We start from the raw sequence: 17,000 nt of genomic DNA, 5'->3' as shown, positions 1-17,000 counted from the left end.
TAAGAGTAACATTTTGGAGGGGCTTAAAATATATATATGTTGCTGTAAGCATAAAAGTAGGTGAAGTGGCTTTTGGCTGTTCTATATTGTATATCTTGTGCAATTTAACAGGCTCCTTCTTCCAGAAATAGCATACTTCTGTAAAAAGTTAAATAGGTTCCCATTAAAATCAGTGCAAAAAGAAACACCTAGGGCATGGTTCAACCAAAAATGAGGACTTTTAAGGACAGTTCAGCATGTGCTTCCAACTTCTCTATTGAAATCAAGGGACCTTTTAAAGTAGCTTAACTTTGGCCACACCCTTTATCGGCATTTTAAATTTCTAAAACAAAAGACTGCTCTTATGTGGTCTAAACCACTGAGGCTCTTGGGCTTGCGGATCAGAAGGTCGGTGGTTTGAATCCCTGCAACAGGATGAGCTCCCATTGCTCTGCCCCAGCTCCTGCCAACCTAGCACATGTGCAAGTAGATAAATAGGTACCACTGCAGTGGGAAGGTAAACAGTGTTTCTGTGCGCTCTGGTTTCCACCATGGTGTTCTGTTGCGCCAGAAGCGGTTTAGTCATGCTAACAACATGATCCGAAAGCTGTCTGTGGACAAACACTGGCTCCCTTGGCCTGAAGTGAGATGAGTGCCATACGCCATAGTTTCCTTTGACTGAACTTAACCTTTACCTGCTTACCATTTAGGCATGTATCAATAATTTATTGTTCAATTTAATAGGTTGGATCAAGGGCCCTTGTACTTGTAGGAGCCATCTTTCCTTTACAGAAAGTCATATATATATATATATATATATATATATATGCTTTCGTAGATTTTCACGGGTACAGGAATGCAGGTTTTGGTGTCCTCGGGTGTCTTCCCGTGTAAAAGTTGGGGTGTCTAGGCGACGTTTCGACGAGGTCTCACTCGTCATCTTCAGGCTGGTGCTTTCGGCTTCTTGTTACTGGAACCAGTAACAAGAAGCCGAAAGCACCAGCCTGAAGATGACGAGTGAGACCTCGTCGAAACGTCGCCTAGACACCCCAACTTTTACACGGGAAGACACCCGAGGACACCAAAACCTGCATATATATATATATATATATGCAGCTCTGTTCCAGTAACAAGAAGCCGAAAGCACCAGCCTGAAGATGACGAGTGAGACCTCGTCGAAACGTCGCCTAGACACCCCAACTTTTACACGGGAAGACACCCGAGGACACCAAAACCTGCATATATATATATATATATATATATATATATATATATGCCTTTCAAGCTAGAAAATTGCATAAGAAAAATGAAACTAAATTGGAAGCTCTCCATCCACTTGTGGGAAAACTTGAGCGATGTGTGACACAAGTGGAGACATGAGAACTACTATAGAACATACCTATTAAAAAAAAACTGCCTGAAGGTATTGCACAATATCTTGTGTAACAATCTGTGGAACAGCACTAGTGACTATTTTCCTTCCACTCATGCTTTTTTGGATCAAACCCAAGCTATATCAATAAAATTCACAATCCAGAGCAAAGACCCTCAGTTGTATGCTTTTGAAATGAAAGAGTGTCCAGGAAAACCCACCAATGTTCTTATCCCTTTCGATGTGCCTCTGATTTTCCAGAGCTGATATTCTTCTCATGCTTTAAGTTCCTTCATAATGTACCTCTCTTACATATGAAGTCCAGCGGCACCAATTGGAGTGGGGCAAAATTGGCAGTTGTCAAAGAAGGAAGAGGGTCTTGAGGTGTGTGGGAGGGGTGGAGACAGTCTGGGCTGTGGGATGTGATACATAAATAGCAGTCAAGTACAAGATTCCTTGTTTTCCTAGAGTGGACATGTGGATGGAATGTTTGGTCCAGCCAATCAAAAACTTCCTGTTTCCTCCTGGCTGGGACATACTTCTTTTGCATGTGACTAGAGGTGGGCATGACCTTACCTGTCCAGGTAACAAAAAGGACTATGTATGCAGCACTCTCTCTTTTTGACTTCCTCCATCGTTGGTGCAGCTTTTTAGCTAGAGTTGCTCTGTTGGCTGGGATTGTTCCCATATGGGATGGCTCCACATGTATATACTTTGTAACTAAGTCTGCCTTCAGGGATCCAGCTGTGAACTGAATGTGAGTAAACTACTTTTATATACTTTATATAAGATTGTGGCGTATTTATTCTTTTAAGAGGTATATAAGGGAACTTGCCAGGAACCTAATAGTGAGAGACTTACACAAGCCTGCAACCAGCTACCCGCTATGCATTTAAAAAGGGGGATGTGGAACTCTGCTAAGTAAAGGAACTTGCTAGTGCAAGTTAAGAAGGATGTTAATAAAGAATATATCCCCTCCTGCCTCCCTGACTGTACCCTCAAGGGCAGTTGTGTGAATGAGAGTGGACATCCCGGAAATGAAGTCAGATGTGTCCATCGCCACTCAGCCTTCAGAAAGCATGGTACCCACAGTCAAACTGAGCTGGCATTTCCCTGACATCTCATGGCAATATGATATTGCATTTTGCACCGGGGGCAATTGCCCCTGTGCCCCCCAGGCTACACCACTGAGAAGCAGCAACATGCTTCAGTAACTTCTTCTGAAAATGCCTTAACCAAAATACCGTATTTTTTGCTCTATAAGACTCACTTCCCCCCCCCCTAAAAAGTAAGGGGAAATGTGTGTGCGTCTTACGAAGCGAATGCAGGCTGTGCAGCTATCCCAGAAGCCAGAACAGCAAGAGGGATTGCTGCTTTCGCTACGCAGCAATCCCTCTTGCTATTCTGGCTTCTGGGATTCAGAATATTTTTTTCTGGTTTTCCTCCTCCAAAATCTAGGTGCGTCTTGTGGTCTGGTGCGTCTTATAGAGCGAAAAATATGGTACTAGATTTCATATTTACAGTATAGAGCCTTGATGCATTGACAGGACCTGTTTCAGGCTATCAATTAGCGGTAAAATAAAGACAAACTAATATGCACTGCTGCCCTTTAGGAAGGGAGTGCTGCTAGCACTGGCCAAAGCAGAAAATTGGGGGGACACAGAAACATATATGCAGCCCTGTTTTGTTTTTGCTCTGCAAGCCTCAAGGTTTGATTTGGCCTACAACTGGTAGCTGCATGGGTATGGGAGATCTTTGGCTGGCTCAGCTCTGCCATATTCCCAGTCCTTCTGAACTCCCTCCCTGAGCTCCAAACAGCCTATTTCAGTGCTTATACTGGCTACAACTGGTGGGGATACTGCCAGCGGTGGCTTTTGACTGCTTGCACCTTCAAGCTGCTGGAGCCCCCATCAAAATGCTGGAGGACACCTCTACTACATCCAAATCTTCCCCAATCCATTGGATCAGGGGCTTGGGTCATTCTGTTACCCATTATCCAGTGCTTTTTTGCTTTGCAATTTTACATTTTGCATTCCTGTGGCAGCGGGTTAGTCTGAAAATAATTATTGGGAAAGCAATGCAATGTCCGATGCCTAACAACTCCAAGATGATTTAGAAAGTAAAAACAAAATGGCTACCACCATTATGGTAGCCATTGAGGGCCATTATGTTCCAAACCAACCTCCAATATCTAAACTGAATTTCAGATCAGCAACAAGCAACTTTATTTATTTAATAATTTAGTGTAATGCACTGTAGTCTATGTAAACTGTTGTCTTTTTTATATTTAGAGATCGTCTCAATAAAACTCTAAAGCAATTAAAAATTTTGCCATTATATTTGGTAACATTTTGGCTTCCATCATTGCATTTGTCTGGGATTATTCACATGAAAACAGGATTCCACCCCCCCCCTTCTTTACAGATCCTGCTGTTTAATTCTTACTTGAAGTCATAATCCTTTTTATCACATCACGACAATTTCCTGGTAAATGACTGTGATGTCACAGAAAGAGGATTATGACTTTAAGGGATTAATTGATGATGAAGCAGTTTTAATTTATATGAAATTAGGCTTTATAACTTACATTTTTTATGGAGTGCTACTGCAACAACCGCAAAGACAAAGAGAGAGAAAAGAACCTATACCCAGATAATAAAAACATACAAGGAAGTACTCCTCCCAATTCAACTTTTGCGGGGGTGAATCTCAGCTGTGTATGAAATGGATTTTGTGGCGCGGTGAAAGAGTAAAGCATGGCTGCATAGTTCATGATGAATAGTACTTTGCTCCACATTTTCTTCATCTTCTTTGGTGATCACTTGAAGCAGAGTAAGATTGTCTTCCATGGACACGGTCTTAACAGTGAGTCCATAAGTGACTGTGGAGGCCAGATCTGAATCCACACGTCCTTCCACAGTGGGGACATAGGTTTCTGGGCAGGAGTTGATCATGGTGAGGGTTTTCCAAGCATGCCTTCCTCTTAGCACATTTCTCCCTTTCGTCCTGAGTTTGAGTGTCTTCAAAGCCCATGACACCTTTGGTAAAGGCTGTTCAACAACTGGAGCGCTTGCAGGCCAGTGTTTCCCAGTTGTCAGTGTTTATACTACATTTTTTAAAGATTTGCCTTGAGAGAGTCTTTGAACCTCTTTTGTTGACCACCAACATTACACTTTCCATTTTCAAGTTCAGAATAGAGTAGTTGCTTTGGAAGATGATAATCAGGCATCAACACAACATGACCAGTCAAACAAAGTTGATGTTGAAGAATCATTGTTTCAACACTGGTGATCTTTGCGTCTTCCAGTACATTGGCATTAGTTTGCTTGTCTTCCCAAGTGATGTGTAAAAATTTTCGGAGACACCATTGATGAAATCTTTTGAGGAGCTGGAGATGGTGTTTGTAAGTGGTCCATGTTTCACAAGCATACAGTAAGGTTGGTAGTACAATAGCTTTGTAAACAAGCATTTTGGTTTCCCTGTGAATGTCCCGGTCCTCAAACACTCTGCACCTCAATCAGGAGAAAGCTGCACTCACAGAGCTCAGGTGATGCTGGATTTTGGCATCAGTGTTGACCCTTGTGGAAAGATAACTGCCCAGGTAGCAGAAGTGACCAACGTTTTCCAACATTACACCATTGAGTTGGATATGTGGTGCAGCAGAGTTTTGTGCTTGTTGGTGCAGCACTTTGTTTTTTGGGATGTTTAGTGATAGGCCAAGCTTTCCGTAAGTTTCTGTGAATATATTTAGGATGGTTTGGACACTTTATACAGTGTCTGTCACTGTTACAATCCTCCAAAGCAAACATATAAAGTGCAAATAGCAGGTGCATTTCCTTAGAATACCTTAAGGACAAGTGTCGTTCGTTCATATTGTCCCATTCCCAGAATAAAAACATAAGGCAAGATTGTTAGATTAGACTAAAGCCATGGCCTTATTAAACAGCTGGTCTACAAGCCAGCTTACTCTTTTATTTTGAGTAAGTCCCCCTTTACCAGTTTGATGCTTCAACATACTCCTTCCTCTTTCCCAATCCAACCCAAATCCAACCTGCTCCTTGTGACATCAGTTTCGGGGCCCAATTAACTCTTAATTTAATGAGAAGGCTACCTCATGAGAAGAGAAGACTCCCTGGAAAAGACCCTAAATGTTGGGTAAGATTGAGGGCACAAGGAGAAGGGGACGACAGAGGACGAGACAGTGTTCTCGAAGCTACAAACATGAGTTTGACCAAACTGCGGGAGGCAGTGGAAGACAGAAGTACCTGGCGTGCTCTGGTCCATGGGGTCACAAAGAGTCGGACACGACTAAATGACTAAACAACAACAACAAGGTCAATTTAAAGTGAACCATCAATAGACTTTGACAGTGCAAAACAGGCACAATCACAAGGCACTATCAGATTTGGGAGCAGGGAATGGCACAGGGCACTTATGTCTGAAATAGTTGCATTCACACTTCCTCGCCCTTGACTTGGCACTTAAAGCCTCATTATACCAGTCAGTTCCATCACCCCCTCCAGCCTTGCACTTTATTCATAAAAACACGAAGGAGGTATGGTCACCTGTATTGTATATTTGCTGTGAGAAATGTCAGCGCAACAGTGGCATGGCAACAGCATACAGAATGGTACATAAAGTGAAGAACTGTGGTCAAAGTGTTTTCTTGATATTGGAAGACACAAGATCTACCCACCCTGGAAGAGTGGCAGATGAAGGTGATGGACTATATGGAATTGGCGGAAATGACTGGCAGAATCCGAGACCTGGGAGAAGGGTTGGTGGAAGAAGATTGGAAGAAATTTAAAGACTATCTGCAGAAACACTGTAAAATTAATGAATGTTAAAATGATGTTGGATTGAAAATAAGTGGCATTAGCAACAAAGTTAATAAGAATATGCAAAAATGAATTGATAACGGATGAAAATATAGAGTTATAATATGTTAAGATATAGAGTTAAGATAAATGAAAGAGGGTAAGGATTTGCTGATTTGATTATGTAAATGGGAATACAAAAAGGGGAGGTGTGAGGAGGTCAAAGAAACAAGCTAATGAGTGTAAAGTTATAAAAAATGGATTTGTTTTTAACTTCTTTTTTTCTATTTTTCTCATTTTCTGTATTTTGTATTTTTGTTTTTGTTTTTTTATGCATTTTTGTATTTATGACTTTGTAAAATCTTAATAAATATTCTTAAAAAAACAAAACCAAAGTGTTTTCTTGAATGGCGAGCATTGCCACATATAACAAGGGTGGGAAACCCCAAGCCCAGGGGTCAAATGAAGCCCTCCAGGCATTTTTGTCTGGCTATGAGGACTCCCATCAGCTCACCATCTCCCCAGACACATGCAATCTCTTCACAACCCTCAACAGCCTGGTCTCGCACCTTCTTTGAACATTTTGGCTTGGCTGGATTGTGTTCTTGAACTGCCATAATGGCAGTTCAGTGGCAAAGCGTGGGTTGCCAGTGCCCGGGGCTGCATTGAGGGAAGAAACAGTACACATGCACATTCAACTTCCAAGCAGTGTCCATGCCACCCAGGAGATTGCAGCCACAGTGATAAGAAAAGAAGAGTCGTTCCATTGTCTGAAGGGGTCACTTCCTGGTTCGCATGGAGAAGCCATTTTCAACAGAGACCAGCGATGGAAGCATGCAGCTGTACAGTGGTACCTCAGGTTAAGTACTTAATTTGTTCCAGAGGTCCGTTCTTAACCTGAAACTGTTCTTAACCTGAAGCACCACTTTAGCTAATGGGGCTTCCTGCTACCGCTGCACCGTCGGAGCACGATTTCTGTTCTCATCCTGAAGCAAAGTTCTTAACCCGAGGTAATATTTCTGGGTTAGCGGAGTCTGTAACCTGAAGCGTATGTAACCTGAAGCGTATGTAACCGGAGGTATCTCTGTATTGAGTCAGCACTGAGTGTTGACATTTTGCATCCCCTAACAATTTTGCTCCTGAGACGGTGTGTCTGTAAAAACAAGCCTAGTGAGCAAAGGTAAATTTTATATTCGTTGTTACACACACTTTTGACTCTGGCCTCACTTACCCCATAGACCAAATCACACTCATGGAATAGGATAGGAACATCTTCAGAGGCATCCCAATCTGTGCAGTTTGGACTGGTTCAATTCACAATTTGGACTCAAATCAGTGTGCACCACTATCCAAACATTGCCCCAAACCCACAACTTAATCTCGAGAACAGTCAGGCCAAATTGGGTAACAATATTTACACAGAGAGAATAGACAGAGATACAAACTACTTCCCAAAATATATAGCAGGTTTAGATTTCTACAGCCTTTTGTACTTTGTATTCAGAAATATGAATCGTTTGCTGGAGTAATTTCATGTCTCAAAATGGAAATTGATTAGCAGTTGTCTCTGAGAGATGATTCACTTAGAAATAACTGGATAGATTTGAGTAAACATCAGAGGGATTTTTTCCCCCCAGGCTGAAGTTCTTCTTGAATTGTTGAACTTGTCTTGTAAGTCTATATGAGGCATATATGAAAGGTTTATTGACCAATGAATGAAGCTGTGGGAATAATTCATTATACATCTAACCTCTGCAGAAAGACAATACAAATGAATTTACCAATAAAAATTTAGCCAGCACATTTCTGACCAAAGTTTTCTGAAACAACTTTCAACTATTTGTTTGCAATGACAATCCAATTCTTGTGTTTTAGACACACACAAAAATGTCACATTAAATGTGCAAATCTGAATATTTTTGACAAACAAGTTCTCCAACTTAATGCAGTTTAAAGAAAGGATTTTCCCCCTTTAAGACTTACAGAAAATATCACAGGGGCACCAGAAATGTTTAACTATATGCTGCTCTTGATCCTAAAAAGCAACAAGTTTCCATTCACAACTTGAGTCTTGCGATCCTAAATGTACTTCCTATGGAGTGGGTCCCATTAAGGTAAGTGGAGCTAACTTCTGAGCAAAGTATTGCTGCAATTCTTTAAAAGTTGGCAGAATTTAAAGAAAAGTTTTAATAAGGGTATATTGTGGGAGACTGGTCAGCAGGAAAACACACTTTAAACACATTTTTGGTAGTACACAATGGCTCATTGCTGTCCTACTGAAGTGAAGACATCAATCAGCCGCTTTGATAGCAGTCAAAACATTATCTTCCAACATTATTAGATCAGAGGCCCTGCCCTTTCACTTAGAATTTGTAAATGGCATCACTGACATTTATTCCACATGTCCTGACTAGCTTACAGGAAATTGAAGAGCAGGGCTTTTTAATAATACAATTACGACATTTTATTTTTTTTTGCAATATCTGGGGTGTTAAAGCTCTTGTCTGCACAAAGCTCAATATAACACAGCTTTTCAAGGTCAGTCTATTTAAAGCATCATTCCTGCTACACCCTAATGAAAGTTTTGTCCAACTGCTTTCACTTATAATTCAGGGTGGCTAACACCTAGTCTCCCCGAAAAGTTATTCTGCAACCTAAGGCTCCACTAATTTTGGTGTCAGTAGCAAAAAAAGGAAAATAAAGTAGGCACACGCTGAGCTGGACAGAGCCCAGGGTCCTCATAAGGATTCAAAGTGTCCCTTCTCTAGTCATCAGAACCATCATTTGATCAGTGAAGAGGGGAGCCTTTCTTAGCTGACCTGCAATGATCAGATGAGAAGTGTGTGTGTGTGTGTGTGTGTGTGTGAGAGAGAGAGAGAGAGAGAGAGAGAGAGAGAGAGAGAGAGAGAGAGAGAGAGAGAGAGAGGGGTGGTGGGGTGAGAGAGAAGGAAGGAAGGGTGATCACCCACTACTGGCAAATGGTCCTTAGAGGATTGGCCAAAAAAAGATTAGTCACCACCTCTGATCTTAGTACACATCCTTCTCTGTTTTGTAGCCCCTGTTCTGTACAGTGTGGGGAGGGGGCAACGCTGCAACCAGTTCCCCCAAACACAACCAATATGTAGCAGGCCCCACCACTGAAATAGTTTTAAAAAATAGACCCTGTGTTGCGAGATCCAGTTAATTTTATTTTTTAAATGTGAGAGTAAACCATATGTTGTTTAAAATGAAGAGCTCGTCTTTGTCTACCAAGCACATTTTATTGAAACATTATGTAAATGTAATGCAACATTGCACCATCAACAATGACTTCATTCATTTACCGTCATAAATCACTCCTCTAACTGCTGTACAGTACATATGCGTACCTTTAATAATTACCGTGAAGGTGCCTGGTAGTGCATTCATAGTGCACATCATTTTAAAACATTGCTCAGACAGACCCCTTCTCTAATTCTGGGCTAGGTTTCAGCCGCGGTCATTAAGCTGCTGGTAGGTGAGGATTTCAACTTCTCACACGTACTGGGATGCAAGCCCGACCAGAAATGCTTCTTGCCCTAACTTCTGCATGAAGACTGGTTGTGGTTGTGCAATGTGCAAGAAACATGCGCCAGACATACCCTCCAACATTTCTCTGATGAAAATAGGGATGTCCCAGTCCATAATTATAATTTTACTATTTATACCCCACACGTCTTACTGGGTTGCCCCAGCCTTTCTGGGCAGCTTCCAACATATATAAAAACATTATGCTTCCAACATATATGTTAAACATTAAAAAAATACTTCCCTATACAGGATTGTCTTCAGACGGCTTAGGGGTAGGATAACTTCATACCTTACAACAGTTCTCCAATGAAAATAAGGACATCCTAAGGAAAAGCAGGACATTCCAGGATCAAATTAGAAACCGGGACAGCTTCTCTGAATCAGGGATGTCCATGGAAAATATGGACACTTGCAGGGTCTGTGCTTAGACCTTAGGCAGATCCTCTGTTCTTTATTCATAGAATTCAGAGCTAACCTGGAATTTCCACAAAATGATCTAGAACCATGATGCTGTAGCTCAAATTTAAAGCCACGGGGATCTGGGGCCAGGCAATGCAGGGGTGACACCTATTATGCTTTAGCTGTTTATAGCAGTGATTTCAGCTGCTTATTTTACACTTCCTCTTTAATTGCCTTTGGGACACAACAGACAAGTCTGATGTTTTGGGCAGCGCAAGTCAAGGGTTCACCTCGTTTCATGATCAGCATAGTTTTACAAGTATTGTAGTCAATACTACTGTTATTATTAGCTTGGAATCTATTATAGATTAACTTAAAGACGTTCATGGAAGAACGGTCTCCTGTCTGCTTCTCCCGCCTACAGCTATTTGGATCTGTAGAAGCTTCTTGGAGTGTTGGGGAAGCCCGTTAACCAATGTTAGATGGAGAAAGGGAGAAGACAGAAATATTTCTTCCCAATTAACTTCCTTAGGTTATCTTAGGTTTAAGCACACTCTCGTGCAATTTCCACTCTCTCTTGGAGGGTCCCCTGATCTTCTGGAGAGGCTTTTTGTTTTTAGGGGAGAGAAAGTGCCTTCAAATAAGATGATGGAAAAGGAAACATTGCTTCCATTGTCTTCATCATGTTTCCACTAGTTATTGGCTTCAGTTAAGATCTGTAGCTAAATTGTCCTATTAATTCTTTTGTGGTTCTACTGCACATTGTCTTCTGTACATTTATACAATAGTGATTTACCACCATCGCCACTGCTTTCTCATCATTCAGCACATCATCATCTCAACCTAGGTTTTATACAATTTTGAGCAATAGCTCAGTTGCTTAGAGCATGATACTGATAGTGCCAAGGTTGCAGGTTCGATCGCCGTATGGGACAGCTGCATATTCCTGCATTGCAAGAGTTGGACTAGATGATCCTCAGGGTCCCTTCCAACTCTACGATTCTATGAATCTAAGAACTGAAATATATACTAGATTCCAGAACTATATTCCAGCAAACCTCTCAGCTGTGTGACCCCAGTAAGCAAGGCTTTAGTGAGGTGGGTGCTGCACAGAGCACACACAGGGCAGGACCTTCCTGTTTTGCCTTAAAGGTAAAGAGACCCCTGACCATTAGGTCCACTCGTGGCTGACTCTGGGGTTGCAGCGCTCATCTCGCTTTATTGGCCGAGGGAGCCGGCGTACAGCTTCCAGGTCATGTGGCCAGCATGACTAAGCCGCTTCTGGCGAACCAGAGCAGCGCACGGAAACGCGTTTACCTTCCCACCAGAGCTGTACCTATTTATCTACTTGCACTTTGACGTGCTTTCGAACTGCTAGGTTGGCAGGAGGCAAAAAGGATGGGCCACCCCACATTGCGGCAGAATGAATATCAGTAGGAAGAGCACCATGTGTTCAAAGTTTGACTGTGTGGCATATGGTGTACAGCTTAGATGCATGTATGATTACATGCATTATGATTCGATTACATGCATCTAAGCTGTACACCACATGCCACACATTCCTGATTTGCCTCAGGCGGCATAATGGGGTGGGTCGCTTCTGGATCCTCTATATACAATTAAATTCCTGATTCATATATTCTTGGGAAGAAAAAGAGAGGAGAGGATGCCTTTCCCTGGCATCAAGTTTTTATGCAGATATAATTTTTTGACCAAGAAGCATTTCAGTCCTGTAGCATCACCCCGGGGCTGAAGTGGTCCAGCTCAGACAACAGGTATCAACCATTTCTGAAGTCGGAGCCACGAAGGTGCAGCGGAGACTTACTCGTCCTCTACGCGCCATCTAGCGGTCAAAAAGAGAGGGATTCTGGTTTTCCAAAGCGGATGGGGATAAGCGAAGATGATTTGGAAAACGAGAGAGAGAGAGAGAGAGAGAGAGAGAGAGAGAGAGAGAGAGAGAGAGAGAGAGAGAGAGAGAAACCTCGCAGGAATGACGATCATTTTCGAAAGCTGGTTCAAGGCGATTTGGCCAGCGGCTGCAAAACACAGCGAAACATTGCATAACCTCAGCTTAGTTGGTTGCCATTTGCAAATGGGCATTCTTGGGAATCCCACAAAGTTTCAGAAATATTAGAAGGGGGGGCGGGGAGAGAAACCACCTTCTGCAAAGACTTCTTCAGAAAACGTGTGTGGTGGGGCAGACGGACAACCAAGGTGTCGCCTGCCTGATTCCGATGAGGGCAGAGCGACACACGCAACAGACACACACACACACACACACACACACCCCGCTGCCCTGTGTTGCCAAGCCGGAGTGTGCACCGATTTGCAATTCTCTTTGTTCCTCGCCGGATCGATGCCCTGCTCCTCCTCCTCCTCCTCCGCACCGGGACTCCCCCCGCCCCCCCCCGCGCCGCCCCAGTGACATTTGCCGGGTGGGAGGAGGCGAAAGAGGCGCCTGTGTGAAATCATAACCTGCAGCAGCAGCGGCGGCGGCGGCAGCAGCAGGGTGGGCTTCTCTCCCCTCCTCCGCCTCCTCCTGCTGCCGTCTTCCCCGCTTCCTTCTCCGCAGCCCCGCCAGCCCCGAGCGGCGACAGGAGCGGCAGCGGCAGCAGCAGCATCCTCGGCGGCGGCGGCAAGCGAGAAGCCTCCCTCGCCCGGCTCTGCCAGGCATGGGCCACCCACTGGAAAGGCAGCAGCAGCAGCAGCGAGGAGGGAGCCGGTCTTCGCCCCCAGCCCAGCCCTCCTCCGCCAGAAGCAGCAGCAGCAGCCCGCGGCATGGACGGCGGCAGCAGCAGCCCTCCGACTGCCTGACTGGAACCGCCGCCGCCGCCGAGCAGGGCTGGTTCCTGAGAGGAGGAGGAGGAGGAGGAGAGGAGGAAGAAGAAGCGGGTCTGCATTGAGCCGCCAGCAGGCGGGATTGCGTCGCTCTCGCCACACGCCCACCGGCCGCCGCCGTCGAACTTGTTGCTGAGGGGAAGCGGCGGGAAGAAGGGGCGGGCGGAGGAGAAGCCTCTCGCGGAGAGAGGTGGGGGGGGGGGAGAGAGACGCACGCGCGCCCGCCACCTCCATGCCAAACGGGGCGCCCCGGCCACGAGGCGACTTCGCCAGGTGAGGAGATACTGCGAGGGAGGGAGGGAGGGAGGGAGGGAGGGAGGGAGCCCACCTCAGGAAAGAGAGAACGCGCCCCCCCCTCACCTCCACACACACACACACACACCGGTCACACGCCCCTACTCCATATTATTAGGAACACACACACACACACGGGTCAGCAACGGGTTTTTTTAAAAATGTTTAATTCCATTTCTCTCCGCCGCCGCCGCCGCCAGAGGTTTTGGGCGCCGCGCCACCTGCTCGGCAGCATCAAGTGGCGAGGAGAGTTTGCGAGGGCTCGAGAGGCGCCCAGGCGAGGCGGCGCTGAGGGAAGGCGCGCGCCTTTTTCGCTCTTTTTTTTTTTTTTTGGCGGGCGAGGCGAATTCGGGCGAAGGGGGGTGTTCGGAAAGCGGGTGGGGTGGGGAGAGGAACCGAGAGCACTCTGGGCTCCCCAGAGAACGGAGGCAGTTTATTTGCTTTCTAATCTCTTTCATTATTTGGTTAGGGGGGTGTCCCCAGGGGGAAAAAATCACTCTCCACCAGCCCCCTTTCCTCACAGAGACTACAAAAGGAACTTCCTGCCTATGTCCTCCTGCGCCCCCCCCCCGCGTGTCCTCCGTTTCATATTGTCCATAAATCTCTTTTTTTGTTGCTGGAACTGTTTTCTTTTGCGCTGCGTGAGCTGTATTTCCCCCTCTCCCTCGTAGCATCTTCGGACTCCCTAAGCTTACTTGTTTTCTGACATCCCTGTACTCCCTAAGGCATGGCGGGGGCAGCTCTCCCCGCTAGATCAAGTAAAACAATAGAAATAACTAATTGACCTATCACGTCCCCCTAACCAAAGTCCCGCCCCCTAACAAAGTCCCGCCTATGCCCATGCCCCAAGGCACCCACAAACACCCACACTTGCTCATAGGACCCCAACCTGTCTTCAACCTTTCCTGAAGATGGTCAGGCAGGAGTCTTCCCTCCTGCTCCCCAGACACCTACTGACCCTCCCTTCCTCTTCCTGAACTATGAATGCTCTAGTCCAGCCTAACTCAACTGCATTTGCAAACTCAAATCAGTTTAGTTCCCCTCTACCCAAATCAGCACCCTCAAGTTCCATCCCTATCCTCTCAGGAACAAACTCCCAACACCTCTCCCTCCCTCCCTCCCTCTCCCCCCCCAACATCTCCTTCATTTCCCCCCTCCCCAACCTGTTATGAAGCTCCTGCCTTTTCTCTCTCCATTTAATAAAATATGCCCCCCCTTTCATAAGAACCTCTCCTTCAGAGTTTCCTACTTTTACTCCTGCACCCACAACTGGTCCTTCTTCCTGAACTTCTGCCCAGAGAAAGTCACGTTTTGACTTTCCTTAATTGTTCAATATGCCCATCTTGCTTACTAAGGTACTCTGTTTCTTTTTTCCTCTTCACCTTCCCTAAGACAACTTGCAGAATCCAGGTCCCATTTTCTTCTAAACACCTGTTCCTCGGGAGTCAAACTGTCCCTCCGCAAGTTTTCTTAAAAGAAAGCTTGTATTTCCCTAACTTTTAAGCTACTGGTTTGCCTTTATCCCTCTGCCCTGTTTCCCCAGAACAGGAGGAGTCTGGAGAAGGTGAGTGATGGGTTGACATGATGTGAAATCAGCTGTGAACTCAGAGTGGACATCTTCTTCCTAAACCTGCTGTTTCCTAATGAATAGATGCGGAAAAATTAGCAAGTGTTCTTCAGCAGCATTGCTTAAGGATTTACCAAAGGGAACATAGCATAATCATCTGTTCTCTCTCTTCATTTCCAAGCCAGATATTTGCAGCTGATGGCTAATGTAGGAGAAGGTGGGAAGGGATTTGGGCTTGGATTTGGGCTTGGAGTGCATCTCCAGGAATCAGGACAGTACAGGAATTGTTCCTAGCTAGTAGATTGCGCCTTTGGCCTGGAATATTATCTAACTGCTGCTTATTGGACCTGGCAGGCTGGCTGACTGATTACCTCTTGCAGCTGCTGTCCTATTGCTGTATTTTTATGCATGTGGAGATTTCCTTATCAGGAACCAAGTGGTAGAGACAGGAGGTGCCAGTTTGGGGATTATAGTACTACATGACATCTATCCATCTACCATCAATAGTTAATATACAAAATCTGATTTTTTAGTGTGACTTGAATAATGATGGGATGGTGGCAAATGAGAGAAGGTGACATAGAGTAAGAGGGGAGAAATGGGTAAGGCTTTTATTTTGCACTCAGAGTATGTTGATACTGCTCTTCACACTATGAGATGATCCCAACAGTAGAACACCAAGTAACACATCAGTAGACTAAACATATAAAATAATAGAATGATAAAATAAACCTCAAAGCAACAGACATAAACATAGAAATTTATATTATTTGGAAATAGCAGGCATCCTAATTTCTTGGTACATTTTGTTTTTTCATGTAGACTGGATTATTTCTAAAAAGAACCCCTGGGCATACCAGTAGCAACTTACACCATGGCAGCAGGAGTAGCAGCATGGCTGCCTTTTGCTCGGGCAGCTGCTATAGGATGGATGCCAGTGGCCACAAACCCCATGCCGACTGCCCCTCGCCAAGAGAGGAAGCGTAGCCAGGACTCTCTGATTGTGCTGAATGTCAGTGGCACCCAGTTCCAGACCTGGCTGGATACCCTGGAACGCTATCCTGACACGCTGCTGGGCAGCTCAGAAAGGGATTTCTTCTACCATCCTGAGACGCAGCAATACTTTTTCGACCGGGACCCTGACATCTTCCGACACATCCTCAATTTCTACCGAACAGGGAAGCTACACTACCCGCGTCAAGAGTGCATCTCAGCCTATGATGAGGAGCTGGCCTTCTTTGGTATAATCCCCGAGATCATTGGTGACTGCTGCTATGAGGAATACAAGGACCGGCGGCGGGAAAATGCCGAACGTCTTCAGGATGATGCTGATCAGGATAATGCCGATGAATGCAATCTGCCCTCCATGACAGCCCGGGAGAGGATGTGGCGGGCCTTTGAGAATCCACACACCAGCACACTGGCCCTGGTATTTTACTATGTTACGGGCTTCTTCATTGCCGTCTCCGTCCTTGCCAATGTAGTGGAGACAGTACCCTGTGGGCTAAGTCCTGGTACCATCAAGGAGCTGTCCTGTGGAGAGCGCTATGATGTGGCTTTCTTCTGCCTGGATACGGCCTGTGTCATGATCTTCACAGTTGAGTATCTGTTGCGTCTAGTGGCTGCCCCGAGCCGTTACAAGTTTGTGCGTAGTGTCATGAGCATCATTGATGTAGTGGCCATTATGCCCTATTACATTGGTCTTGTGATGACCAACAATGAGGATGTCAGTGGGGCCTTTGTAACACTGCGTGTCTTCCGCGTATTCCGGATCTTTAAGTTTTCCCGCCACTCGCAGGGTTTGCGCATCCTGGGCTACACTCTGAAAAGCTGTGCATCAGAGCTTGGCTTTCTCCTCTTTTCTCTCACTATGGCCATCATAATCTTTGCTACGGTCATGTTCTATGCTGAGAAAGGCTCAACGTCCACCAAATTCACCAGCATCCCTGCAGCTTTCTGGTATACCATTGTCACTATGACCACCCTTGGGTAAGTGCATATTGGTTTTGGTAGCTACCTGAGCAGAATATAAGAAAAGCCATGTTGCTATCATTGCTTTTCCGATTTTGTGTTTCAAAATTGCGTGAGGAAAGTGACAATGTACACCTGTGTTTTGATCAAGGAAGTGCCTCTGATCTAACTGTCTGTGGTGATGTGCAGAAGTACGGGGGTTCTCCATCTCTAA

The 17,000-nt window shown here is 45.1% G+C and overlaps 1 protein-coding gene and 1 pseudogene across 2 annotated transcripts in view; both read left to right on the top strand.

Annotated features, from left to right (window-relative positions):
* The window catches only part of LOC309379555 (craniofacial development protein 2 pseudogene), an 85,380-nt pseudogene that overhangs the window by 38,326 nt on the left and 30,054 nt on the right, over positions 1-17,000 (top strand). The window lies entirely within an intron of this gene.
* Positions 12,573-17,000, top strand: part of KCND2 (potassium voltage-gated channel subfamily D member 2) — a 289,437-nt gene continuing 285,009 nt past the window's right edge. The window contains exons 1-2 of the mRNA XM_081928980.1: positions 12,573-13,227; positions 15,638-16,804. Of these exons, the coding sequence (XP_081785106.1) occupies positions 15,690-16,804 (1,115 nt within the window). The 5' untranslated portion in view covers positions 12,573-13,227; positions 15,638-15,689. The remainder of the gene's footprint in view (positions 13,228-15,637; positions 16,805-17,000) is intronic.

Source organism: Podarcis melisellensis (assembly GCF_964234715.1).
Source record: "Podarcis melisellensis genome assembly, chromosome: 10".
NCBI lineage: Eukaryota > Metazoa > Chordata > Lepidosauria > Squamata > Lacertidae > Podarcis > Podarcis melisellensis.
The sequence above is the reverse complement of the archived record's forward strand: the minus strand, read 5'-3'. Positions and strand labels throughout refer to the sequence as shown.